This window comes from Neolamprologus brichardi, chromosome 19, assembly GCF_056152115.1.
Source record: "Neolamprologus brichardi isolate AB-2024 chromosome 19, ASM5615211v1, whole genome shotgun sequence".
Classification (NCBI taxonomy): Eukaryota; Metazoa; Chordata; class Actinopteri; order Cichliformes; family Cichlidae; genus Neolamprologus; species Neolamprologus brichardi.
In genome coordinates, this window is record NC_142122.1 from 13,291,492 (window position 1) to 13,319,179 (window position 27,688).

General features: G+C 38.7%; 2 protein-coding genes across 2 annotated transcripts; both read right to left on the reverse strand.

Annotated features, from left to right (window-relative positions):
* Nucleotides 1–458: 458 nt before the first annotated feature.
* LOC102787579 (serine/threonine-protein phosphatase PP1-beta catalytic subunit) lies at nt 459–13,285 on the reverse strand. The gene is made up of 8 exons (XM_006798423.3): nt 13,194–13,285; nt 9,127–9,258; nt 4,070–4,300; nt 3,891–3,995; nt 3,696–3,767; nt 3,264–3,415; nt 2,408–2,542; nt 459–2,319 (listed from the first exon to the last, which is right to left on the reverse strand). The coding sequence occupies exons 1-8, from the start codon at nt 13,243–13,245 to the stop codon at nt 2,215–2,217; spliced, it is 984 nt and encodes a 327-aa protein (XP_006798486.1). The 5' UTR covers nt 13,246–13,285; the 3' UTR covers nt 459–2,214.
* Nucleotides 13,286–14,056: 771 nt separating this feature from the next.
* plb1 (phospholipase B1) lies at nt 14,057–27,660 on the reverse strand. The gene is made up of 43 exons (XM_006798424.3): nt 27,600–27,660; nt 26,831–26,874; nt 26,656–26,719; nt 26,388–26,451; nt 26,188–26,222; nt 25,450–25,516; nt 25,313–25,361; nt 24,577–24,642; nt 24,412–24,477; nt 24,269–24,324; nt 24,093–24,150; nt 23,886–23,993; nt 23,733–23,774; nt 23,308–23,376; nt 23,091–23,168; nt 22,928–22,988; nt 22,777–22,835; nt 22,134–22,207; nt 22,009–22,052; nt 21,597–21,705; nt 21,440–21,491; nt 20,450–20,530; nt 20,028–20,093; nt 19,848–19,948; nt 19,681–19,762; nt 19,111–19,215; nt 18,901–18,996; nt 18,714–18,785; nt 18,529–18,606; nt 18,345–18,405; nt 18,207–18,265; nt 17,526–17,593; nt 17,392–17,435; nt 17,154–17,253; nt 17,002–17,053; nt 16,793–16,873; nt 15,911–15,976; nt 15,664–15,758; nt 15,260–15,341; nt 15,049–15,153; nt 14,805–14,900; nt 14,622–14,696; nt 14,057–14,532 (listed from the first exon to the last, which is right to left on the reverse strand). Exons 1-43 carry the CDS (start codon nt 27,658–27,660, stop codon nt 14,275–14,277), a joined length of 3,249 nt encoding a protein of 1,082 aa, XP_006798487.2. The 3' UTR covers nt 14,057–14,274.
* Nucleotides 27,661–27,688: the final 28 nt, after the last annotated feature.

Here is a 27,688-nt window from a genome sequence, read left to right on the forward strand (position 1 = left end):
GACAAGAGAAGTGAAAAACAGAGTGCAGCTAAGGTGGAGTGGGTAGAGATGAGTGCCAGGAGTGATTGGTGACAGAAGGATAGCAGCAGGAGTAAGAGGAAAGGTTTACAAGAGGGTAGTGAGGCCTGCTATGATGTATGGTTTGGAAACACTGCCCTTGACAAAAAACAGATATACTGCACAAAGGATGTTGAATATTGACCTGCCAGGCAGGAGGAGTAGAAGAGGAAGGGCACAGACAAGATTCATGGATGTAGTGAAGGAGGGCATGAGAGGGTTGGTGTGACAGAGGATGTTAGATAAAGGGTGATAGAGGAGGAGACAAAATGACCACGCAAATGTGGACCTTCTCTTATTTAAGCCAGGAGAATATAAAACTTTAACTATATATTGTGACAAATAAGTGTACAGTGTGTAAAAGCTGCCCACACATTACAGTCAATAATTTAAAAACAGCGTTTAGGTTCCATCCATTTTATTGAATTTAAAGACTTTCAAACAAACTTGTACAAATTGCAAAACACATTTTGGTAACACCTCATTTTATTCTTATTATCATTATTAGGAAATAAATTAAGTGAAATGAAAGTAAACAATGTGAACAGACAACATAAAAATACAACAAAGAGCAAAACAAAGTAGAAAGAATGAAAGAAAAGAGGCAACTGTTTTTCACAAAATTTCAACTGCACCTCATGTGCAGCACACTAAAGCTGATTCACCAAGCTTATTGCTGGCCAGTGTCTAAGTACCTTCTTGTAGCAAAGGACACCCCATGTGTGGACTGCTAATATGATAAAGCCCCATCCTCAAGTGCCTAATTTGAAATCATAGAATTTTTTTTTAACTGTAGTACTGTATTTACACACCAGGTGGCAACACAATCGTACAGTGTTGCTAAAACTGCCTGCTCTGCCACCCACTCCCAACTCAGTTTATCCTGGACGGCTGGCATTTTCCCACAAAGCTTCTAAAAAAGCTTTGTGTTTGTTTTCACTGTGCTACATGCACGTTGAACTAAACACTTGTAATATTGTGGGGCATTTTGTCAAGCTTTTTTTTTTAAAACAATGTAAGAGCTTATTTAGAATCCTGTGAAATTGCAGCCAGTGGTTTAACATTTCTTATCTTTATTCTCTCCATACAAAGATCCAGCTTTGCAAAGCACAATCTCCTTATATTAGCTGCTCCCATTTAAAACCCACCATTGTCATAAATGCTTCTGCAAGAACTTAACCCACCACAGACATTCAAACATTCAAAAAGTCTCTCTCGCTCACTTTTCACTATAAATCAAGATCTTTTTTTTTTTTTTAAATGAAGGCAAATTATCCTAATCAGAACAAATATTAAATACACCAAGGAAAAGGTTAATGCCAGCTTTCTGTGGAGAGCGGCATGTTTTTGTGTGGGAGTGGAGCTGTGGCGCAGGGAGGCATTAACAGAGTGGAGAAATCGATGCCCAGAGGGCGTTGTTTTAGGGGAGAGCGTGTCACTGCCAGCAGCTTCTGATTTAGCCTCTATATTTCATTCAAGTCGGTCTGTTCACATTCTCTGCTACTCATTGGGAGTTGCGCTTTCTCATTGGTTAAATATATAAAATGTGCTTGTGCACAACAACCACAAAGTGCACTGCACATGCTGTAACGAGTTTAAGATGTTAAACTGGATTAAAAGAAATGTTATTTGTGTCTAGGGAACTATCATTGCACAGAAACCGCAGTCTGAACTGAAACACACGGAAAAGTTTCTCTCGGCTTTTTGAGAGGTCAAGGCAAAATAACGTTGAACCTTCATTTTGTTTTGAAAAAGATTTATGGTGACTTGGTCATGTTGCCGCTCTAAACAGAGTAGCCATTCCTTTACACAACACAGAAGCCCAGAAAACCAGAGAAGAAAGAAAACAAAAAAAAGCATTAGAAATAAAACCACCAAAAAAGATTATTTGTTAATAATATCAAAAATACCAACAAACAGGCAAAAAAAGAGAAAAAGATTGGTCACAGCAAATTTATGTACACGTACACATTAAGAAAAGAGCTGTCAGTGGAGTTGACGAGGGGTTGGTTGAGTGGGGAAGGAGGAGAAAAAAAGATTCGGGCAATTAGATAAGCCCTGTATCTTCACTATACAGGGGAGTTACAGAGGGGTGCCATGATGGCAGACGGGGGTTGTATGAGGTGAGAAGGAGGAGGGAGAGCCACGGTTGTATGTTCACCTCTTCTTGGGTGCTTGGGTGGTGCGGGGTGGGGTGACGGGCCGGCCAGAATTTACACCACCGTACTGATACTTGGCCTTCTTCTCTGAGGGCTTTAGGATCTTTAAAACACAAACACAGAGAAATGTGTCACTGTCAGTTCACACACACACACAAACACCCGAAAAAGGCAAATGGTTTTCACACTACCTGGAAGGAGCACATGAGGGATTCATCAACACTCATCATGCCGCCTGCGTTATCAAACTCCCCGCAGTAGTTTGGAGCAGAGAAAAGTGTGACCAGTTGGCGTTTGGCAAAGAACTCGTATCCATCCTCCACAACCTGTTAAAAGAAAGATGACATTATTCCAGCGCCTACAAAAAAATCAATACCAAGAAACAGGTCTTCAGCTAGTTTCACAATCCAAGTTTGCTATCAAGGTTGAGTGTATGTAACCACCTACATCTGAAATCAATAAGAAAAACCAAATGCAGAGTTGAAATAACTGTGGGTAACTTAGGAACCAGTCTCCTGATTGTTCAGTTGTATGATCAGTACTTTGAGAAAGTCTTACTTGTGACAATCAACAGGCAACAGTGTCATAAGTGGATGACTCTTTATACTACAAGTGTTGCTCGTGTTTACCTTTCTCCATGCACTCCACTCCACTGGTAGGAGATCAAGTTAAGCAAGAGACATCTATTCTATCTCCAGGCCATAAATGCATAAAGTGCCTCGTCATAGTTTGCATAATAATATTTTAAACAAGAAAAAATATTATAAACTGAGTGCCTGTATGTACAATACATGGGCGGAATACAGAGAACGAATGGGAGCAGGAAATTAGAAAGCTTCTATTAATAGATGTTTTCTGCTCTGTTTTCTGTGTCCTCTCATCAACAACATTAATTAAAAACGAGGATGGACATAACTGAAGCAAATGGATAAACAATTTTAAATCACAGAAAAAAAGAAAAAAAAAGGCTAATCAATATCCTAGCTTTGTGCCTACAGGGACTTTCATTTCACAATCAGACTCATACCCAATTCCACTCCCAATTACCTGGTGGGCTCTGCAGATGAGGTCCAGGTCATGCCGGTTTAGGAACTTACTGACCACATCTGCTCCGAAGGTGAAGGAGACCCCGCGGTCGTTCTCTCCCCAGCCTTGTACATCCTTGTCTGGATCTGACCACAACAGGTCACACAGCAGACCTGGGATACACACAGGTAGAAGATAGATGGACCCGAGGAACATAAAGCGGGGAAAAAAGTGGAAAGGAGAGAATAAACAGACAAATGGAAAAATCTGCTAAAACCTTGGTTGATGTAACAAAGATGATCTACTGATGAAACAGTCATACACTCAGGAAGAGAGAGGCTGTTTTTTCCATTTAAAAATAAACTTAAATTCCTGGGAGGAATCCAGAGGAAGTGAACATGTTCAGTGTCAAGTACGAGCATACATCTAAGAACACGCAGGCACACACAGTACCTGTGTCGGGCACGTCTGTGGGCCTCATGATCCTGCGGATTTGCTCCATCGACTGCAAGTCCGGTGACAGCCCTGGAACAAAAAGGCAAAAAGATTGCTTTTGATTAAAGACACTATGGAGCTATTTCAAACACGGGTTAATAAAAAGCTGCAGTTCAGATTCAGGGCAGTGAGTGTCGACAGTAGCCCCCTCACCTCCATGGCAGCAGAAGATTTTCTCATCAATAATAGCAGCAATGGGGAGGCAGTTAAAGCAGTCAGTGAAAGTCTTCCACAACTTGATGTTGAACCTGCGCTTGCCTGGTGAAAGAAATCAAAAGATATTCTCAGAACTGAACTGCGCCTGTGTAAAGCCTCAGTTTATTAGTACTTACACTCGTCGTAGAACCCATAGATGCGGTTGATGGAAGCACACTCATGGTTGCCCCTGAGCAGGAAAAAGTTCTCTGGGTATTTGATCTTGTAGGCAAGCAGAAGGCAAATGGTTTCCAGGGATTGTTTCCCTCTGTCCACATAATCACCCAGGAAAAGGTAATTTGCCTCTGGAGGGAAGCCACCATATTCAAACAGCCTCAATAGGTCTGTGTACTGCCCATGAATATCACCTGAAACAGAGGTAAAAGGGATGAGGGGACAGGCAAGTAAGGGTGTTAATTTGACAGTTTAAAGGCAGGATGTTGTAGTCAAACAGAGACAGGCAGGAGGAGAATTCTGCCTAGAGGAAAAAAAAGTGTAGAAATATTTTTAATGCTGTGTTTTTCTACCTCCTGACTCCTACATGCACAACTCACTGAAGTTGTTTGGATTTTAAGATAAGATCTGCAAGACATGTAGTTTGGTTGGGACATAAGACTGAGCCTATATTAGGACTGTGTGAGCGAGGCAAACAACACACACACACACACACACACACACACACACACACACACACACACACACACACACACACAAAAACCATTAAAACTGTCACCAGAGCACGCAAAGTAAGCTACTGAGGCAAAGAACGCTCGCAATCCACATTAATCACAAAAGGACATCCATCCAAAAATCCACACACACACACACACACATATCTACACAAACTTGCTTTAATTTTAACCACTCTCTGAGGATTAACGCTCAATCTCCTCCCTCTTTGACATTTAGACAGGCAGTGATGAGCGGTAGTCGCTCTCACCAGAGCATAGGGTCTCTGCAGAGGAGACTCACTTCATCACCTAGCCAAGACCTGCTTCCTTTTATATCCTCTTGCACCAGCTAAAGAGATGCTCTAATTTGGGCTAAGTGCTCCAGACACAGATGACTACAGAGAGGCCTACCAGAAAAGCGTTGCAATAATAACAGGCTTTATTATGACCAAAACGGAAAGCCAATTCATGCACCACACTCATTACAACATGGCATAAATTACAATGAAATGACAGCCCTTTTTAAGCAGTCCAGCTGTCTGGCCTTAAAATAAAATGACCAATGAAAAAGTAAATTTTATATTGAAGTCATATTGAGGTTGGCTGGCATGATTTTTTCCCCTATTTCACGGTGCCCATCAGGCATCCATGCACCAAAACCCAAACCAAGGCTGGCACCAAATCGTATATGGCTACAGGCCTACACTTAGGACAGCATGCAAAGGCACATTCTTCCATGCAAATAAATAATTTGTGGAATAGCTTTAAGTCTGGCTGTATGTTATTTTCTGTTTTTGGTGTTCTTAGCTGGTTGGCTTGTGTTTCACAGCCTCCTACTTTGTCTATTTATTTAAAGTTTTGCTCCAGGCATGCAGCCCACTGGTCAAGATCTAAGGCATTTACACTGTAATAACAACTTCATAATCCTTCACATTAATATTACAATATTGAAACTCGAGCGAATCACACATTAATGCAGACATTAATGCACAAAATCCAGGTCACAAGCTGTCAGTATGAAATCAGCAAAGCTTCTTAAAAGTCCAAACTACCACTTTAATTGCTGTTTTTAAAGTGATATTTGGAGTTTAACCTGCTCATCAGAGAGACATGAGGAGTTGATGGGTGGGTGGGGGTGGGGGTGGGGTGGGGGACAAGAGAGGGATCAGCAGTTTTTTTGTTTGTTATTTTCCCATTTTGAGTTGTGGAGGGTGGCATAGTGACATGGTGGTTAGCACTGCCTTTCTGGATGGAAATTGCATGTTCTCCCTGTGCCTGCATGGTTTATAACTGAGTTTTCTGAAGTTCCCAAACACATGCATCCTAGGTTAACTGCTGATTCTAAATTGGCCATAGGCTGTTTGTCTCTGTTGTGTCTGTTTAGGGTGTTACCTCTTTCTTGCCCTATGACAGCTGGGATAGGCTCATGACCTTGGACTGGATAAGAAGAAGAAAAATGGATGGCTGTCTGATGGAGGTCAACTATAGCTTACTATTATGTTAACTTTAGCTGAGGTGTGATACTATGGCAACTTTTTATTTCTCCCTTCTGCACTAATGATGCTGAATATCCAGATTTTACCTGTACAAGTTTAATATATTTTAAATTACTATTAGTACAAGTCACAGCCAGTATTTGTTTTGCTCACAAAGGTCTGCCAGGTTCATTTTACACTAAGTATGATCAATTCCACACTAAGAGCTACTGTATGACTAACATACTGATATGAGTGTGAATTTGCAGAATCTTTTTTGGTTTGTTTGTTTTTTAAAAAAGGGCAGCCTCTGCCTGCACTCTTACAAGAAACTGTAGGATGTCAGTGAGTGAATTATTTACTTGGCCTGTTCCTGTTCCGTCAAAACAAACAGACAGTAAAAGCACAGAGATTATGGGTTCAAAACCAGTGCAGAAAAAGGAAAGCTAAAAACAAAACAAAACACAATGCAGAACCACAAATTAGCAGGATTTATCTTCCAAGAGGACGCAATATAAAAGTTCATAAAACATTTTTAGAAAAACAACAGTGCACAACAGCATGGGCTATGTTGTCCATTTGTGGTACAAGCATTAGAGTACAGGTGTTTTAGGAATACTGAATAATACCGCTCAGAGTATATTTGTAAACACTAAGCTAACAGGGTTATTGTCTCGAACGATAGTATAGTGTTTTCAGGTAAAAATATCACCTTGGGGATCATGACACACATGTCAAATTTAAAGAAAAGCAACAAATGTAAATAAAACAGGTTCAGTACACAGATCAAGTTTTCGTGATCTTTAAAATATTACAGTAGCCTAATACAGCAATGTTTCCTCCTGCTTCTAGAAACACGCTTGCTCCACTGGCTGAGGCCAAACCCTGTCACATGTTTTTTTTCCCTTCTTCCTTAAGTTTGTCCTTTACCACTTTCCTTCAACAAAAACAAAATAAACAGCTGCCTGGTTAAAGACTGACCTTGCCAAATTCTGTGATTTAACGATAATGATGGTATATGCAAGAAAAGAATCTATTTTAGCGTCGCAGACAGACTTGCAATCAACTTACTCCAGGGTCTTTAATCAAGAAAACTAGAGACGTCTTAATTAAAGGAAAAAGTCTACAATTGAAACGGATTTGTGGTGCAATCTTGTGTTCTGTTCTAACTAACTATCAACACACACCCGCCTAATGTGCTCCCTACTGGGGACAAACACCACAGTCTCGTTAAGAGCAAAATTGCACCAAATTAAAGTGAAGTTTATATTACACCTTAGCAGAATTTGTAAAATCTCAGTGATGTTTTGCAGTTCCAATAGCTTTAGGTCCTCTTTATGTTTCCATGGATAGTGTGTGAGTTTATTCTAGCTGCAGCAAAAGGTTAATAAATTTACTCTATAACTAAACTAAACAGGGGCTCAAATATCCTCTATCACTCTCACTAAAAACACACAAGGATAGCATGTCTTTGGGCAAGTATGGAAAAGAGAGATAATTATCGCAAGCAATTTCTGTTTCATAGTTCATATCATTATACTTTCATATTATTCTCTTCAATTTGTGAAATGTTTGTGCTGCTTCTCAATCACTCCTTGTAGTCAAGAAGTAATAAAAGGTATCTTATTTGCTAGGGGTATAATAATTCTGAAACTGAGGCTCATAATATAAACCACGGATTTGGAGAATTGTTTCACGTTTACGATTTATCTCAGGCCTGCTCATACACAGAGCACACAGCATTGATGTTTGTGGTCTTTCTTCAACTAATTCAACCGATTAACAAATCTAACCCTTTGGTTATTTTGCAGACAACTCTAATTACAAGATGGTGTTTTTTTTTTGTTTTTTTTTTTAAATCATAGATTATTTTTTTGTAGCAAAAAAAAAAAATCCTCATCCTCATAATGATGGTTATTAGAAGTCTGTGTTTAAGTTTACACAGTGGCAAAGCTGCAAGCTTGGGAAACATTCACTAGTAGAATTACGATTAGCAGATGAGATCGAGTGCAAGTAAGTTCAGAACCTGATCCATGTGACCTAAATAAATAATTGAAGACATTCACTGTTTGCTCTTTATTGTCAATGCTTGCTTGCCATCACAGCTGTGGGTTAAAGGCAGCTAATTAGCCTTAGGTTATAGGTTCAAGAACTAAACATATAAAGTTACAATTACAAACAGCACCATCTAGAACTCGTCAAAGTTAGACCTGTATGGAGAAAGGCAGACATGGCCTTTGTAAAGCTAGCTGTACTGATCGCTGAGATGTTAGACATATAGACACCACCAATGTCAGCATTCAATTAAAATTCCTTACTGCTTCACTTACAATATAAATAGCGCCATCTGAGGCTGAGTGTTTAGGTGGTATACAGTATTACTTTCAAGGACTGACACATGTAATAGACAGTTCAGAGTTGTTTGAAGTTGCTGCAATACACTGGAGGAATGAGATAAAGCATGTGGGAGTGTGCAGAGATATGCAGGAGCCAGTTAGACACAGCAACAGTGATGGCTATTTCAAACGCAGAAAGAAGAAGCTCATTTGTAAAAGTGTATTTCTCTGCTTGTCTTTCATTTATCTATAGTATGGGTGTAATCTGTGCATATGTGTGAGTGTATTCTCTGTTACATACATGGAGCAGCTGAGTCAAGAGAGTAACAGTGACTTAGTATATGACCCAGGATAAGACAGTGTTACCCGGTCTGGTTACATAAGTCTGAGCTGTATCAAAGAAATAGATTGCTGCTGTGGGCTATGCAGAGTTTGTGGTCTGTGCTTTGCAGAGTGGGGGGTTGCCATCAGTGCACCCAACCCTTTGCAGCCAGACTATAGCATTAAAAATTCAGATTATGTTGTTGTTTGACATTTCAAAAGGCCACAGAAAAATAATCAAAACCTATAGAGTACGTGTTAAACCAATTATTGGACCAAAGGGAAAACAAACAGAGAAAATATCAATGGTTCCCATGTTTTTAGGTTCCTTTAACTTTCTGTGTTCGTAAACAATTTAATTGAGAGTTAGGTCAGGGCAGAAAACACTGACCACAGATCTTCAGGGGCGCTTCCAGTTCCAGCAGGATGGGTTGGCTGAGGAAGATCTCCCTGGATTTGATGCAAAGACCCCGCACCTCCGCCTCTGTCATCTGGACTATCTTCCCCGGGCGACATCCCCGCACTAAGGAGGAGACAAACTACACAGTCAGTGCTATTGTCAAGTGAGTGAGTTATCAACAATCAGTGTGTAAAAAAACTCCCAAAAAACAAAACAACACCAGCAACACAAACTTCATCAAAATTAGGCCATAACAGAATAATGCTTCACCTAAGGGAAAAACACTTGTGGCAGTATCACAAAAGCCAATAAACTGAGGGCATAATGATTCTGTAGCCTATAGCTGCTTAGTCTCAGCCATACTTTAGAAACACGCTGCTTATTCTGTGAGAGCAGCTTGCATCTGAGCACTGGTGTGGGTTTATTGGCTGTGTAGCTGCAGTAGCTTAAGCCTACTTTCTGGCGTTCCGCCACAGCTCTGGGTGAAGATTTATCTTATAACGATAAAAAAGGGGAGTGAGAAATGCAAACGCTGGTTATAGTCAGCAGCTGAAACAGACAAAGATATGAAAAGTGAGATTATAACTTAAGAACTACTTGCTTGCCATGTTATCTGGAGGCTGGAATAGACAAAAATTACGTTTTATATTGTTTGGAATAGTCTGTGCCTGATATATTTGACATTTTCAATTTCAGGTCTGGAAAACTTAGTGTAATATTTCTGAATATTTCTTAAAGATGGTCTATAAAGAGCACATTATCAGTCACACAGCATTACAGCTATGCAAAATCATACCAGTAATCAGAGTCATCCCTGGCTTAGAATCAGCCTTTGGGAGATGACTACGCACGACAGTAAGCGTGACTAGTCTATGTAAAGTAAAGGCAATAGGACTGTAATGTCCTATATGACAGAAATCTATGCATTTTCTTATTATTACTGACAATCTGACAAAAGTGAAACTTAATTTAACAAAAGTAGTTAAAATTATTTAATTACAACAGTGGAAGAGAGCATAAGAATGAGTTTGAGGGAGGCAGCTATGGTTAAATGAGAGTTGATGAAAGTCAAGATACAAAGTATTTAAATGTACGTTCTGCTTGTTAAATGGTAATTTGCTGAACTGCTATACAGCTCATGCAAAGAGGGTTTGAACTGCTATTTTTATTCTCAGTTCTTATCATTCTGGTGCTAGTCATGTTCCTTTGGCATTGACTAAAAACCCTGTAGGCGAGGCAAACATTTCTTTACGCAGGAAAAACCACTTGTTGTGGTAGTAACTGTGAACAAAAGCTGAAATGAATATAAATGGATAACAGACTCAATAATGATCTCATAATACTCGCTTTTAAGTCCTAGGTTGACATTACAAAAAGCAAATCAAAGCAAGGCATGAAAATATTCTCTGCATGGAAACAAAAGTGATGAACAAATCCACAACTGAGGAATTATGCAATAACTAACCATTTTGTTATTGCCTTTAAGCTAGACGCCCACAAAAGAGCCCAATAAAGGGTAGCTGAGCCTAGTGAAGCGAATGCATGTTAGTCAGAGAATGAGTTTCTATACCCTTTTTCAATGTAGCTTTTTCTGTTGTATTTAATGGATACCATTACAGAATGACCACAGAATGACCCCACAAGGGAGCAGTTCAAATTGATGTGTTTGTGTGGAATTCCTAAAGCTTAGTGCCTGATGTTTCTGTACATATATAAACATTTATATGCATTCTGCTTACACAGTGTGTTCAAACTCCCTGACTCTCAGTGTTTCATTAGCTAAGAAATCCAACCAAATCTGAGTTTAAGCGAGTGAATCACAGGAATATAAACCAAATCCACAGTGTCAAAAACTGTTCAACGGCTCCTCCGTTAATATTTCTTATCCTCCATCTACTGAATCAGCACTGCTACATTTCCCATCTGCTTCTCCGAGTGCGGAGCATGAAATCGCAGAAGTAGGGCTCTTTACTCAACAGCCCAGCCTCATCAGAGCAGAGCAAGTTAAGCTTGGATGTTTAGCCTGCTCAGCTTTAACAGTGAACCTTTTACTGTTCGCACTTGCACTCTGCAGGCTGGCACTTTTAAAAGAGATTATGTACTTAAGACTACTGAGGGGGCAAAGGCCAAACTGAAGCAATGACAAGGATTTTGCAACAATCATAAACAGAATCATTGTTTGTTTGTCTTGCTAAATTGCGTTCACATGTTTTATAAGAATGAATAAGCAGTCTCAATGACACTTTTTCTCACACAGAAAAACAAACAGTAAGCTACTTTGTTATGCTGGAATGCAGAATAAAGGCATTTCCAAGGGCTTTCTTCAGAAACTTGACACAAGACCATTATGAGTCTCTTGATATATAACTGGGAATCTGTGGTAAACACTGGGAAAACAGAGTTTGTGTTTTGTATTACTCTAGTATTCTAATCAGCTCTGAGGCAAAACCTTTGATTAAAGAAGATGTGTCATGTATTTATTGCTTCATTAATACTCAGTTATAACTATTTATGATGCTCACATCAGTAACTGAAAGGGTAACCAAATATTATCTATGAGATAATAATATAATAATAAAATAAAAAACTGAAGTAGACCGCAAAGATTATTACCAAACTAATCACTTACGAAAGACGTCAAATGCTAAGTTCAACTGGCATTACAAATATGAGCAATGTAATCAACAAGTCACAGTTGGAGCTGAGTACCAAGGAAAAGTGCGTCAGCGGAGGACTTTTGAGCAGAGATAAATGGTTGGCCAAAAGTCACACACACAGCTGTCTCAAAGTCACCTTTCTGTATTCAAAACAACTCTTTAAATCTGAAATGGTAAGAAACCCAGGGAGATGCAGTTACCACCAAGAATTATCCTAGCATCCTCCACCAGAGTCAAAGATAGCAGTGGAAAGTATGCCAAGGACAGCTGAATTCGCTGTAGTGGTCTGCTATGACTCAAAGGATATCTCAGGGGGACAGAGAACTCACGGTCTTCTCTGAAGCAGCTGGTCAGCCATCATCCTTCTTTCTGCTTGGCCCAAATATCATCATCCTCAGACATCACCAAAATTCCCCAAAGTATAAAAGCAAACAACGTCATTGTGAACACAGCGTGACTTAAACATCCCTGTGGATGAGCCAAAGAAACACATATTTCACTAATATTCTTTTATCACATGTGTGTTTCTTAATTCTGATGTACCTTTAGTGCAAAGATATATAAAGGTGATGTGTGAGCACGAATGTCCTGAATCACACCAACCTGCCCACTAAAAAAGACACCTCCAAACCAAGTCACTCCAAAAAAGGTAACTTTATTTAAAAAAAACAACCAATAGTTAACCAGCTATGATTCATTCAGGATCTAGTGATAAACGACACCCATTAAAGTTAGCTATTTGTGTTTTATTATTATTATTATTATTCTTTTCCACTTATTTATAGAGCAGACCTAATAACCAGGTCACTAATACACAAAAATTTGTGGGGGCAGCAAATAAAATAATGACAACCGTCAGCACCGCGGATGTGGGGCAAACGCGTTTAAACCAAAGGGAGCTGCAATACTACTGCGTAACAGTACAACGATTCAACCTACAACAGTAACAATGACTTTATACTATGCACACTGGACGAGGAGGAAAAGAAACGTCCCCGCCTCTCCTTCTTGACATCAGCCCCACATCATTTGGCAAATGGGGTAAAACGAAAAATGCCGCAAACACAGCAGACCGAAAGTTTAATTACACGCTAAAGTAAAGGCCACGACACGATACGGTATCTGCCAAACGTAGCCGCAGATTATTGCTGCGCAAACACACGCTAGGCTTTCAGCGCTTGCAGTGTTTATAAACACGGCCAGCTAACGGTAACGTTAGCCAAAGCTAGCCGGGCATAGCGTTAAAATGAACTGACGTTAGCCCTACCAGCTAACACTTTCCTGCATTTTGCGAGGCAACCGCGACAGTTACCGGATATTATTTAAACCCCATTTTTTAAACACCGAACCCTTCACCTGTTCCCCACAAAACACACAGTAAATATAACTCAAATTGTTCACCTTCCAACAGCCGAGAGATGAGGCTATCCACGTTCAATTCACCCTCCGCCATCTTCACACTGCTGTTGTACTGTACAGTGTTGGCCGCTTCAGTTCCCCCAGCCGACACCAGGGGGGGTTGTTGCTCACAAACCGGTTGCCAAAGACCTTGACCAGGGAGCAGATTAGTGAATAATCCACTTTATTTTTTATTTTTACCTCCTTTATATACATCCACCATCTACTATAACTATACAAAAATATGAATAAAATTACAATTGTTTAAATAGGAATTGGGATGAAATCTAAAAACGTACAAAAAGTATGAAAGGTACAGTAGCATGTAAGCAGCCACCCTATAGACCTGCTACATTATTACTGATTCAAAAAACAAACAAAGTAAAGGTTACATCAGGTTACATATAGTAAACTGATCTGGTTTGTAATTATGTCTGCAATGTGTCAAAATAAATACGTATGTAAGTGGCGTAAAGTATAGTATTTCAGCTTGTGCTGAATGAAGGGGGAAACTGCAGAAAATGTTTCTCAATGCTTGAGTAAATGTACTTTTCACCCTGTCACAAGTTTGTGACATAATCAACAGAAGCTGTCGGCATATTTCATCACTCTAAAGAGATCATAAACCATTCCTGTGTATATTTTATCAGCAGGCTCGGCCTTTGGAGGTAATAATCAACCTAACCAACTGGAGCATTAGTAGTTTGTGTTTTGCAGTGCTTTTTCTGCACAAACAAGTGTATTAAGCTGGGTCAGGAATGAGCAGTCACACTACAGTACACTGTTTCATGAATTATTGCCAATTAACCGTCCATCTCCCACAACCCACACATTACAATCCCACTAGTATTTGTCTCAAAATGAAAACATATTACAAGTATACACAAAATTACCGCAGAAACTTAATTCAGTGTTTATTTTACTGCATATATTTATATATACATAGATATATGTATTTAAGTTACAATATTAATTTATCAAAGCAAACAGGATCATATATAACATTGTACAGTTTTGACAGCCTCATTTTCAATGTTTGTGTAGCTCTTTATTTCCCCCCCTAAATAGAAAAAACATAACAAAGTTAAAATTCTGTGCCCTTCATCTGCCCCGAAGTCATCATCTTCTTCTTGTTCTTCCTGGCTTTGTAGGAGAAGAAGAGCCAGGTGACAGCTGAACCAATCAGAAGGCCAACAACAGCCAGCACGGCAGCGAGCCATGCTTGCACAGTGTTAGGGCACTTTGGATTGCCCGAGGCTTGTGGTGTGATGTCAGTTATGGGTGGTGTGGCTGTGACTGCAGGAGCCACACTGTTTATCTTTGTGAAAATGTAAGGATGTTCCTGGAACATATAAATAGGATGTCAAAGTTCAATTCCACAAACCTGTAAGAAAGCTGCAATAAGAAGTGCTTCTGCAGCTGATTCCTTACCTCAGTGGGACACTTGATTCTATCTCTGCCATTTGAAAAGGCGTTATACGTCTGTTTTTCCCCCACTGGTTCCATCTAGAGATAAAACCACAAATGCATGTCTGTTCAGCATAAATTGCAGGGAGATGTTGTAATTATAAAGGCAAATAGTTATCCCTTTACTACCTACATTAAAAGACTCACCATGTTATTCCACACAGCTACAGCCATGTCAGCATGTCCCCGTTCACTGAAGTGGAAACAGTCCTGGGAGAAGTATGTGACATCAGGTTGGCCTTCCTGCACGAGGGAAAACACACAATCATCCCTGTTTGTGGGTAAAATGCATCCTGAGGACTGACAGACGTGTTACTGTCCGCAAACTAAATGTTTACATATAAATACATGTAGAGCGTAGTGGAGGGTGATGGGCGCACAGAAGACTTACAGCATTTAAAGGTAAGATGGTGCTTTTAAAAAAAGGCTGGAGAACCACAGCAAAATCCTCTTTGTCGTCATAGCGACCTCCATGCAACAATTTTTCGGTTTCAGTCTGGCAGTAACAGATGGCTGATGTTATTAAGGTAATGTAACAATCCTGATTCATCAACACTTGTTCAGAATCAAACATTTTACTATCATGGCTCCAGTCTGCTAACCTGGTATTCCCGATTGATTCGTTTTGCTTCTGCCAGCTCTGGTGAATTCTCTCCCGGGTCCAAGAAGCATCGGCAGACAAACCTGGGGATACACAGGGAAAAATCACTGATTTGTTATTCATTCTGGTATGAGGCAGTTGTGTCATACAATACAAATTATATCTGATATTCTAGTTTTACTCAATAGACAGTGCAATGAAGAGGAGGGGATCTACAGGAAAGGGCCTCAGGTTGGAGAACCTCGGCTGTTGTATTTAGCCTTACAGCATATAGTCGCTTGCTCAATCTATCACCTAGACCTGATGTCTTATGACAGATTCCCTTGATATAGACAAGAAGTGATTTAGACTGCCTTGTATTCAATGGTCTTATTCATGAAAAGCTGCTTAGATTGATGAACATACTGTTGCACCACACTGCACCCTAGGGTGTCCTTATTGATCTTGCGAAGACCTTCAATTTCCAGGATCCCCAGCACGTTCACAATCGTCCTGGGAACCTACAATTAAAAAAAAAAATCATAGAAGAGTGGAGCTAAAAAACTGGATGAACCCAAATATTTTTTTTTGGTTCAGAATCTCTTAAAAGTATTTTCACTTATGATCTTACTATATAATATTATTGTTTTTACATCAATAAAAATAGTCTCACCTCATTGTACAGCATGTCCAAGCTTGTCATCATATGATAGCTGTAGTTCTTAGGTGAGTGCATGGCCTGTAGTTTGGACAGATGCAATCAATAAGGCTATTTATTAACACATGAACTTAGTTCAGTTCAGCCACGACTTTTTGCCCCCCCCACCACACCCCATTAGTGTTTTTTTTTTCTTTTTGTTGTAGCCAGCAGCATAATTAAGGCAGATATGAGGGGAATATGGCCAAGTTTGAATCCACCAAGAGAGAGCCATGCAACATGTAAGAGCGCACTAGCAACAACTAACCCTAAGCTGTCACTATAGTCTCAGAGCTCATCTTAAATTGATGCTGCACTTTGATATTCTGCTTCAAAGCACAAACATTAAAAGAGAGACTACCCTGACAGTGGAGCTTGAGGGGTGTAATGGGAGAGGGGGTGTGGGGTGGGTTTAAAATGAGAAAGAAAAAAGCGGGAGCGAGCAAGACAGAGACAGGAAGAAGAGAGTCTCGGTTGACTTCTGTGTTGTTTATGCCTCTTAGAGAACAAGGCCTGTCACTGTGTTCTGTGCGCTTGTTCAACGCAGACATAGGCCGGGGTAGAGGAGGGAGGGGGTGATCTGTGTTGCAGGGCTAAAGCGACAGAATGCGCTTATTGAAAACAAACCATGTCTGCTCTCATCACTGTCTGACACAATAAAACAATAAACGGGGGGTGCTCACAAGGCTTAATTATTCTGCTCCAGTGCTTAGTTCCATTTGGGGAGTGATGATATCTCGAGAGAGCGTTTAACACCACTGGATGTTTAAGCACTACACTTGCAGAGGGAAATCATTTTTTCCCTTAAAAATGCCCTTCAAACCACATTTCCTGTGACGACTTCTTAAAGCAACTCACCCGATCGTTGCAGTACTGACACAGGTCATTCCCTCCAATGAAGAGGGTCACAAGCTTCCAGTCGTTCTCAAAATCCACGGCCTATTTTGATTGGTGGTGACAGATTCAGAGAGACAGATTTAAATACATGTGTTTTTCCCGCAGAAAACGTGGCAAGGCTTGAGACAAGGCTACATTAAAAATCACTTGGTAATGCATGTTAAACTCACTGGGTCCTCTTTCATGGCATCAATAAGGCGTCTGACCTGTGCTGGGATTTGTCTGCATGGAATTGCACATAATTAGCCCACGCAATGCTTCCAAGATAGCACAGTAATAGAGCCGTTTATATATCTGATAACACGTCAACGTCAGAACTCACGATATTTTAGCGCCCGATACGGCCACATTGAAACCAGCCTCCTTTTTTCCTGTCCCCTTTGACATTCCTTGGACATCAGGATTAAACTTCTTAAGGATATCTAAAGTATACATTAAAAAAAAGTTAGGGTACAGAGTTTACTCAGTTAAAGACAAAATACAGTTTTTTGTCAGACTATTTCTGCCATCTAGTGGTGCTTATGTGCACTACAGTTCAACACAGGAGGTTTCTGACTTACTGGGTAATGTTGTGACAGTCTCAAGAGTATCATCACCTCCAATGCTAATAAAAAAAATAGGCAAACAAAGAATGTGTGTTTAGAATGCAACGTTTATACTTTATGATGTGCAAAGTCTTGTTTTGGTCTCTCACCTCCACGACACTCCTCTGTACTCAGTACTTAGATCCACCAGACTTTGTGATTTAGCACCAAAGGCGGCCTACATTTGGGAAAAGGTGATTTTACAGTGGAATCATTAACAGTCTTCCCCCCCGTTTCAACCTCTCTCTCATTAAGTTGATATTACTCTCTCTGTTTATACATTAACTGATTTATAGGTACAGAGAAAAGGTTTGATGTGTAACACTGTTATTACCATTATAAATTATTACAGATTAATCTACTCGCTATGGGTCCCAGAGACCAAAAAATGTGTCAGTGAGTATTTTTCAGCTCTTAAGAACTTGAAAACAAAGAAAATCCGTCCTTTAGACAGTAATTCTGTTACATTTGTCTATTAGCGACGTGATTTATGAAATATTACAGTATTAATGGGTTTTTCTGGTATTCAGTTTTTATTGTAGAAGCAAGTACATTTGATTTGTTTAGAAACTTTGAAATAAATTAGATTTGCAAGAACTGAGAACAAACAGAGAAGAAAAAACAAGACGCATAAACCACAGACAGATAACTGCATAGCTGCCAAATAGTTGACTAAGGCTGTGAGAGGCAAATGAAGGATTTGGATGAAAAACAGTGAGCGGAAAATTTTGGGAGTTATTTAGAGGATTTATTCAGTTATGACAAAATACCAGTCACGCTCTTGAGCTTACCGTTAAAGAGTCTCCCAGAGCAGCCACTACCTTGATGTCTGCTGGTCGCACCTTGTGAGCTATTAAAAAAGTCAACATGAGTATATTTGACATGTAATCACTGTATTTCAGAACTGAATTATAACACAGGATGAGCACCTGAAGTGGGCACAGAGTTGGACGGTGCCGTGTTTGAACAGGAGAAGTCACTCCCCCAGTTCTGTAATATGATAAAGATATATTTCATAAATAAGACTCAATCATTTTCCATTGTGCATAATGTAAATAATAAATGTTTGCCACAAGTTTTTGGGGGGTAAGAATCACCTAAATTATAACCTACCTGGACTGGAGCAGGAGTGGGTGGTGGGCCTGGAAAGGTGTAGCCGCTATTAACAGCCGTCCTAATGAATGGGACTGTCTGTATTTGGAAAGAAAAATGGAAATTAAAAAAAAAAAAAAAGCTAATGAAAGCATAAAAGTAATAACATAATAATGCAGAATGTTGAGATTGAGATTCATTTTTACCTCAGAGGGACAAATTAAATCAACGCCAGCTGTGAAGTTTTGTGTAGAAGTCTTGTTGCCCAGTGGCTCAAGCTAAAAGAGCATGAAAGTCGGTTATTTAATATCAGAGAAGTTAAATAACAAAACAAAACAAAAAACCCCACATGGAGCAAAATATTGATGTCATAATGGCCGTAGAAACTCCCACCATATTGTTCCACAGACCACGGGCCATGAGTGTGTGAGCTTTCTGGCTGAGATGAAAACAGTCAGGGGCAAAGTAAGAGCGATCGGGCCGGCCGTCCTTTTATAAAGAAGCCAAAGAAAGGAAGACTTTTTTTTTTTCAAGTTAAACAAATTCCTAAATGAAAACAAAAACATTGTAAACGTGTGGTGTTTCAAATTTGTAAGACATTACCTGTAACTTGGGAAGAGAAAGCCCTCTAAGGAAGGGCTGCAGTATCACAGTGAAGTTACCGTGCGTGTCATACCGCCCAGAGTCAACGAGCTGTTGCATGCCAACCTGAGAGGACAGACAGTCATAAGATGACCTCACAAGAATAAAAAGCAAATAAAGTTTTTGACTTTGCAGTGACAGTTATATTCAGTGGACAATGACATCATAATATCGCCCTCTTTAGCCTTTAAAAAGTCCACTTACTTGTTTGTAGACTGACTGTAGAGTCAGTCTATTTATGCCGTTGAAAATGCTGCTGTCAGGTTAAGTAAGCTTGAGAAATGTGTAATGCACATAAGAAAGCACAGGTTCATGAGAGAATTGTAATTATTTAGTTTATTTATTTTCTTTCTGTATTCATCTCTTATTTTATCACTTTACTCCAGAGCCATTATTGTAAGCAGTGGAGGAGTAAATTTTGTTTTTTTCTTCAATTTTTTCAAATTGTACAATGACAAATAAAGGAACCCTGAACCTTGACATGTGAAAATTATGGAAAATCCTTCTTTTTAACTTTTCTCTCTTTCACACCTGGTAGCCTGTGTTGTAGGTCTCAAGCATCTCGAGTTCAGCTGATCCGTCTTTAGGACTCAGGGCACAGGAGCAAAACATACTGGAACATAAATACACAGAGTGTCAATTAGTGGTTTACGATTTTTGGTCAAACTGTTTGTCCAACACAAGAAAATATTGCTTACTTTGCAAGCCAAGTTGGACACCCCAAAGTCGAATCACTGTGCAGATCACGTAGCTGTTTGACGCTAAACAGCTCTACCAGATTGACAACGGCACGAGGCACCTGGAAAGATTTCGACATTGAAAACATACAGGGATACTGAATGGCTGTGGCAGCAAGGTGCAAGAAGATGAGAACATACTTCACGGTGGAGTATGTCTAGACCTTCACTGATCCGACGGACCACATTCCTGGGTGAGTAATAGTTCTGTAGGGGGGAAACAACAAAGTGAAAAACAAATATTTGGTAAATTATTGAATTAGTTATTCCACTGAAACGTACAATTAAACTATTTTGATTATAATTTGAATGCCGAATAGCTTCACTAATGCAGGAGTTGGCTATGATTACTTGTCTTTAATGATTATTTTGGACTGTTAATCAAGTAAAGCAAGCAACCTTTGAGGCTTTTGTCTCTGAAAGATTGTTATGATAATGAGGATAATTTTAAGTTGTCATTAAAATAATAAAATATTTTGGATGACCAACATCCGCCTGATTATGATGGCAAAGTAAGTAAGTACAATATATAAAACAACAAAGACAAAATGTGGAGTGCTTACAGTGTCCTTGCAGTAGGCGCATATGTCATTTCCACCAATGAACATGGTGATAACTTTCCAGTCATTGTTGAAATCGATACGCTGGAGGACGTAAGAGGTAAAGTTCTGTGTTTAATTTGTTCTTTATTAACTTAAACATGTGACAAAATACACATGACACTGTGTCTGAATGTAAACCCACCGGCCACTCTATTAGGTACACCTGTTCAACTGCTTGTTAAGGCAAATATGTAATCTGCCAATCACATGGCAACAAATCAACATGTGGACAAGGTGATCTAACTGAGTGTCAGAATGACAAAGAAAGGTGATTTAAGTGGCTTTGAATGTGGTATAGTTGTTAGTGTCAGTTAGGCTGGTATGAGTATTTCAGAAGCTGCTGATCTACAGAGATTTTTACACACATCCACTACTAGAGTTAACAGAGAATGGTCCAATGAAGAGAAAATATGCCATGTTGATGCCAGAGATCAGAGGATAATGGCCGGACTGCTTTGAGATGATAGAAAGGAAAAAGGAACTATAGCCACTTGTTACAACCAAGGTCTGCAGAAGAGCATCTCTGAATATACAACAAATCAAACATTGACGCAAAAAAGGCTACAGCAGCATCAAAAGATCTCACAAAGTGCCACTCTTGTCAGCTAAGAACAGGAAACGAATGCTAATGCTTTATGAAAACATGGATCCATTCTGCCTGGTATCAACAGTCTTGGCATTTTCTTGGGTCTGTTTGTGCTCCAATCCAATAAACCATCTTTGTGATGTGGTCGAGCAAGAGATCATGGATTATGGATGTAAACCAGAAAACTCATGATGCTGTCAATATGGAGCAAAATCTCTGAGGAGTGTTTCCAGCATCTTGTTGAATTTATGCCACACAGAAATAAGGCAGCTCTGTTGGGAAAAGGAGGTCCAACCTGTACTAGGAAGGTGTACCTAATAAAGTGCCCAGTATGCATATTTCTCCTGCAATTATTGCTGACTTACTGAATCGCTTTTCATTTTGTCCACTAGGATGCGCGCCTGTCCTGCCATGTCACTAGAAATAGCAACAAATGTTATCTTTAAAACTTGCTGATTATGTTTTTCATATAGCATGCTGCAAATCCTGCTAAGGTTGAAAGTAAGTACAAATGTGACTTACTCGCTCTTTGCTCCTGGAACAGCCTGATTGAGAAAAGCTTTAGCATTGTTCTGTCCACTGATTCCTGTAGAGAATCCAGTCAGGGAGGGGTTAAACTCCCTCAGGATGTCTGAAAAAAGTATTAGAAGTTAAAGTAAAAACAAAAGTCAAACAAGGATTTAATTGTTATAGTCTTATATTGTAATTTAGTCATTGTGACAGCATTTAGATTTCTTAAGTATACAAAAGTGCCCTTTCATTTGAGCAACCAAACTCATTTTGTTGATTCAGGTCATTAGATTGCATAAAAGATAGGCCTGTTCAAGCCTATATCCTTTAGTGATAGTGATGAGAACCACAATTTAGTTTAATAAGTGAAATACAACTACCATTTTTTCAACTTCAAAAACATGAGTGCAAGATAGAGACATACTGGCCAGAGTTGTCACAGTGGTTATGTTTTTGTCACCACCAACGCTGAAAGTTGCAGAAATTTAGTTAGTTTTATAAAGTAACTCTTCCAAAATGTAAACAAATTTGTATTTTAACTTGTCTTACCTCCATGACAATCCTCTGTACTGATTAAGCAGTGACAACAAGTTATCTGATTTTCCACCTACGCCATTGGCCGCCTACAGGAAACATCAGATGCAAGACAATAAAAAGCTGAGCTAGTAAAACCCAAAGGAATGAATTGATTGGTCCTGCAAGGTACTATGCCATTGGTGTTAACCATATGGCTCCTGGGCTACAACTGGCCTGCTTTGCATCCTATTCTACCCACTAAATGTATAAAGATTGCAGAGAAGTCATTAATAACTGCAATTTTTCAGGAAAATCCAACGTGATTACAAAAAATTGTAAAAGTATGACAGTAAAAAAGTTAAAAACATAAAATTATAAAATACTTTTATGATTGTTTACTTCTAAATTCTTATTATGAAGGTTTTATGCCTTTGTAGATCTACTGGGTCTGTAAATTAAGTGCAAATGAGAGATAGAGTTAATTATTTTTCTTAAGAATCAGACTGATCATCCTTTCCTACCTTTGAATTATTTGTTTATTAAATTTCAATGTTTTTGAAAATTATTAGTATTATCATTATTATCATTACCAGTAGTAGTAGCAGTAGTAGTATTGATTTTACTGTTTGGACTCCCATTAGATAAAATTGGCCTGTAGGAGAAGGGAAACACTCACCGTCAGGGAGTCACCAAGCGCTGCCACCACCTTGATGTCTCCAGGTTTGAGCTCATTAACTGTACAGTGGAAAGAACAATGTGACTGAGCATGACTGGACTGAGAAACATTTCCCTCAGTGTATTAGTGGAATTTAAAAATCATTTCTCACCTGATGTGGGTTCGGTGTTAGACGGGCTACGGTCTGTGCAAGGTATCTCTGTACCCATATTCTAAAAAAAATATACTCAGGTCAGTTTATCTACAGATTTAAATTATCTTCTTTACTTTCTTTTTCTTTCTTTCTTTCTTTTTTTTACATATCTGACTCTTACTTGAACTGCTGCTTTGTTGTAAAATTCCCCCACTGTTTCAGGAGGGGAATTAATCTGTGTACGCAGGAAAGGATGCTCCTGGGATGAGAACAGAAAATTTTAACAGTTTAACATTGAATTTTATAACTTAAAAAGTCTACTCTATGAGGTGAAAGCATTAACACATTAACACGTTAACACTTCAAAGGCATTTTTTCAATAGACTGCAGTGGCTCACCTGGTTAGGGCAAGGAAAAGTTATGGCATGTCTGTGTGTAACCTTGGGCTCACTTGTCAGTGGCTGAAGCTGGAGAAGAAAAAGTCAATGAGTGGTTAAGATTTGGGGTTATATGTGCAGCTATTTTGCATCCAGCAACCTACAAAGTACAATCCACTCATCTGTGCATTCAGAGTGAACAACTTTGAGAGGAATCATTCTGTAGATAATCCCATGAAGTAAATCATTAAATCTCTTGTCAGGCATATTAACACTTTAATCTGTGTTTAATCTGACACTTGTTATTTCTGGCCTCATTTTAAATTGAAGGGATGGTTTTAATGTCAGAATAAAATGAATTTCTAGAAGTCTGCTGCTCTTTCACACTGCCTATTTTCATTTTATACATTTTCCTTTTCGCATCTAAGTGTGGTTTAAGAATTTACCAGGTTTGTCCAGAGTTGAATAGTCAACTGGTCAAGGCTAGACTGTGTGGAAGCATATAACATATGCAAGGTACACATTAGTCAGCAATATTTGATGAGTTGTTAATAAAGGAAAGATTATGCAACGTAGCTGATAGGAACAATGTTACTTACAGAGTCTGATTGGGGTTCAAGGATTGCTGGGGCTGAATGCAACATAACAGTGAAGTCTGCACCGTTGTTATTCCACTTTGGATTTTTGAAGACATGGCTCAGAGTATCCTGAAAACAAATCCCAAATAAAATAGTCAGTTAGGCAGGAAAATATGTCAGAGAGACAAAAGGATGCACAGAAAATGTATTTATTTACAAGTAGTTTACCTGCAGTGCTTTCAGGAGAGTTGCTTTATATAGGCGTTTGGCGTTACACTCACACGTGCTACAAAATGAAAAACAATCCTATAACTGTACATGCATAGCACAGAACAAACTTGAAACATGTTTTACATGAGTTTTTAACATGTTGCTTTTGGTAGATTTTTATGGGAAACACTCACGTATCTTGCTGATGATATCCACTCCAGGTGACCACATGAACTAAAGTACGATGCAGCTGTAAGCATACACCCAGAGTGTTATTTTTAATTGCCATTCTATATGTTCATGAAAAAACTGAATCCAAAAAAAAAAAGGACCATACCCGTTTCTGCAGTAGCTGCAGAGCTGCTTCCACTTCCTGCACCGCAGCCTCAATATCTTCTTCAACCTGAAGAACAAAGAAATGGCAACATTTTGTATTTTTTCCTTTTCGTCACATGCAGCACCAAACATAAAGCCTTAGCAGAAATTAAACAAGAGATCTTACATGTGACGAACAGGCACATATGAAATCTGCGGGCACAAACAGCAGCACAAGCTTCCAGTCTTCCACCTGAAAGGACATGCAGTATAATGTATGAGTGTCTAAGTTATTTTCTTTTTCTTTTTTTTGTTAGGTTTAATTTTCTCGAATAACACAGTGCGCCTCAGTTGGGCGAATGCTTGCAGTTTATGAACTTAACCTGTCATTGTTCACGTCTACTCAGAGAAAACGTAACAGTTTCCATCAATCTCACGTTGACTTTCTGTTTCTGTTTGATGCTTTTGTTCATTCCTCTCATTGTGCTTCATAGGATTTTATATATGTATGACTGATTTTTACTCATGCGTTAAAATGTCTTAAATTAAAGTGGCCTCATTTATCAATACGTTTTTATGCTTGTGAAGCTCTTTGAACCTCTGTATGTGATATTGGTTATAAAAATGAAACTTAAAATTAATTAACAACTGTGGCATTTCACCACCAGAGACATTCCTGAATAACCATGACTTGGGGGATTTAAATTAGTTAGTGATTATGGGAGTACCCAAGCACACCATGTCTCCTTGTTGAGATATCAATCTGAGATTGAGGTTTTAGTGAAAGTATCCTGTCATCTGTTTCATTTGTATTTATGTATATGCAATTGTATTTATAGTGGATAAGCTCATTCACTGTAAAGGCCACAGAAACATTCAGATGTTTAAAATGCATAAATTAATATGATAGGGGTTAATTCTACCTGATGTGAAAGGGAGAATGAAAGGTCCTCGGCTTCTTCCAGTAAACTCCTGCAAACACAGAAACTCTCATGTAAAGAACCCTGCAGCAGTCTTCTTAAACAGTATTTATCTGTAATATAGGCATAATGTGTTTTACCTGGACTGCGATGAGCTCTGAGCTGATTGTTGAGCAATCGCCGTGGGGTTAAACATGGACAGCAACTCTATTCAAACCACAAAGACATTACAGTGAAGACTGTGGTAGGCGTTAACACACAATAATAATGTACAGACAATGTACATCATGACATAGATGATAACTGATGATAAAAAGAAAGCTTGCTTTCTTTTATGTTCATGTGAAATCAGGGTCACTAATCAATGTTTATGGCCCCTATCTTATCCTTACAGATAAAGGAAACTATATGTTTATTAACCCTGACCTTGAACTGAACTATTAACTGTAAAAGCTTTCCAATACATAATCACAAAGGCCTTAATGATTTGATAGGCATTTTTTAAAAAAGCTTTAATCCACTTGAAGTTGGCAGTGAAAGCTGAAATGATAAAGCAGGTTTATAGTGGTTAACTGAAACAAGATTAATGGTCAAGTTCTAGGCCTGATCACATAATAGGAGATTTAAATAATATAATAATAATTAGTTGGGAAATTATTAACTTTGAAACCATGAAACCGAAGTTCAGTCATAAAGTAACGAAGAATTTTGGGAAAACAGTTTTGTGATTACAAATACTACATGTAAAAGTAATTTCAAAGGTTAACAGTTGATAACCAATGTGATTATTTATATTAGATTGCATTGTACATTTTTAATTTTATACATTCATCTCTTGATATTTGAAAATAATACAACTGGCTGTAAATGAGACTCACCAGCTAGTCTACTGATAATTCTGGAGGCTTCATCCCTAAAAATGAAGACATACACATTGTATAAGGCGGTGGTTGTGTTCAGTTAGGTTTACTTTTAAAGCCGCAGTACGTGCTGACCCATTCAGTGTTCATTCTTCAGTATTACTTACACAGATTTGTGCTTTTTTTTTTTTTTTTTTTTTTTTTTTTTTGCAATATACCTGTTTGAATCTGGTATTCCCAAGGTATAAACAGTGGCGATATCAGTAGGTGTCAGAGCATGAACTGGTGTTGGAAAAGCAAGGAAATGAAATGTCAGCAATCTCATAATGCAACACTAGAAAATATATTTAAAAACAGACCTATTATAGAAGGATGAAAGTAGTGAATAAGCGCCTTCAGGCAACTGTTGTTGTGATTTGATGCTATAGAAATAAAATTGAATTTTAACTCAGTGCAGTCACTGATTATGTCTGCAGGGAGCATTACCTGAAGAAGATGGAGACAAGTGCGGTGGTAATGGGGAGCAAAGTATGGACATGTACATTTCTGCCTGAATCACACAAAAAAGTCTGTACATTAGTACATTACAAGAGCAATATACAGATGATAGTATAAAATATGAATGTGCAGACAAAAAGGTGTGATAACTGGCAAAAAGTACCTCTTCTGTTTTTACTTTTGTCTGGTCACCACCTCCAACGCCATCTAGAAGGGACGTAAGTCAAATTAACACTTTTAAATTTCTAAAATACTGAAAATAAACCAACCCCATGAAATTAGTCAGCAGATGTTAGGCAGTTTATAAAAGTTGAAAATCTTAAATTAAAAAGAGTTAATTAGGTTAAAAAATATTAGCAGGTAACAATAAAAAAGTTGCATTTTTCTTATTTTAATTTTGTAAAACTCTTTGAGATTTTTAGTGAATAATCAACTTTGCGCACTCCAAATGTAAGCCAGGTGGAGAGATGACTGATTGGCAAAAAAACTCATTATATTTATTTGAGTTCTACTTCATTTAAAACAGAAAGATAAAGTATTAGCTTTGCTGGGATATACTGTCTCTGAGTGCCCTCATAGATGCTTCTCAGATTTTAAAATTGCACCTTAACAAGATTTCTGTGTAATTTACTACATTTGCATTTTTAACCCAAAGTTCCTGAACATTTATATCTAACGTTTTATACTCAGTATATAAAGTGTACATCAGCAAACATTAGATGATTCTAGTATAAAACACAGCTTCAATACATGGCACTCTGTAAAGGAAACAATGCTGTCAAACTGGTCAAATTAGGTAAATCATGCATCAGCCAGCAGTGACCGCTCAGTCAAAAGATCATTCTGATTTCAGCTCATGCTGTGCCTTCTTGCCCTTAAAATTCGCTACATAACTGAGCACATTAAAGTAGTCCAAACTGTTCAGTACTTACCTGAAAATGTCATGCATAATCCAACAAGGATAGCCACAATCAGGAGCGCAGCTCGAGCCATGATGTGGTCAGAGTGTTTTCCACACTGG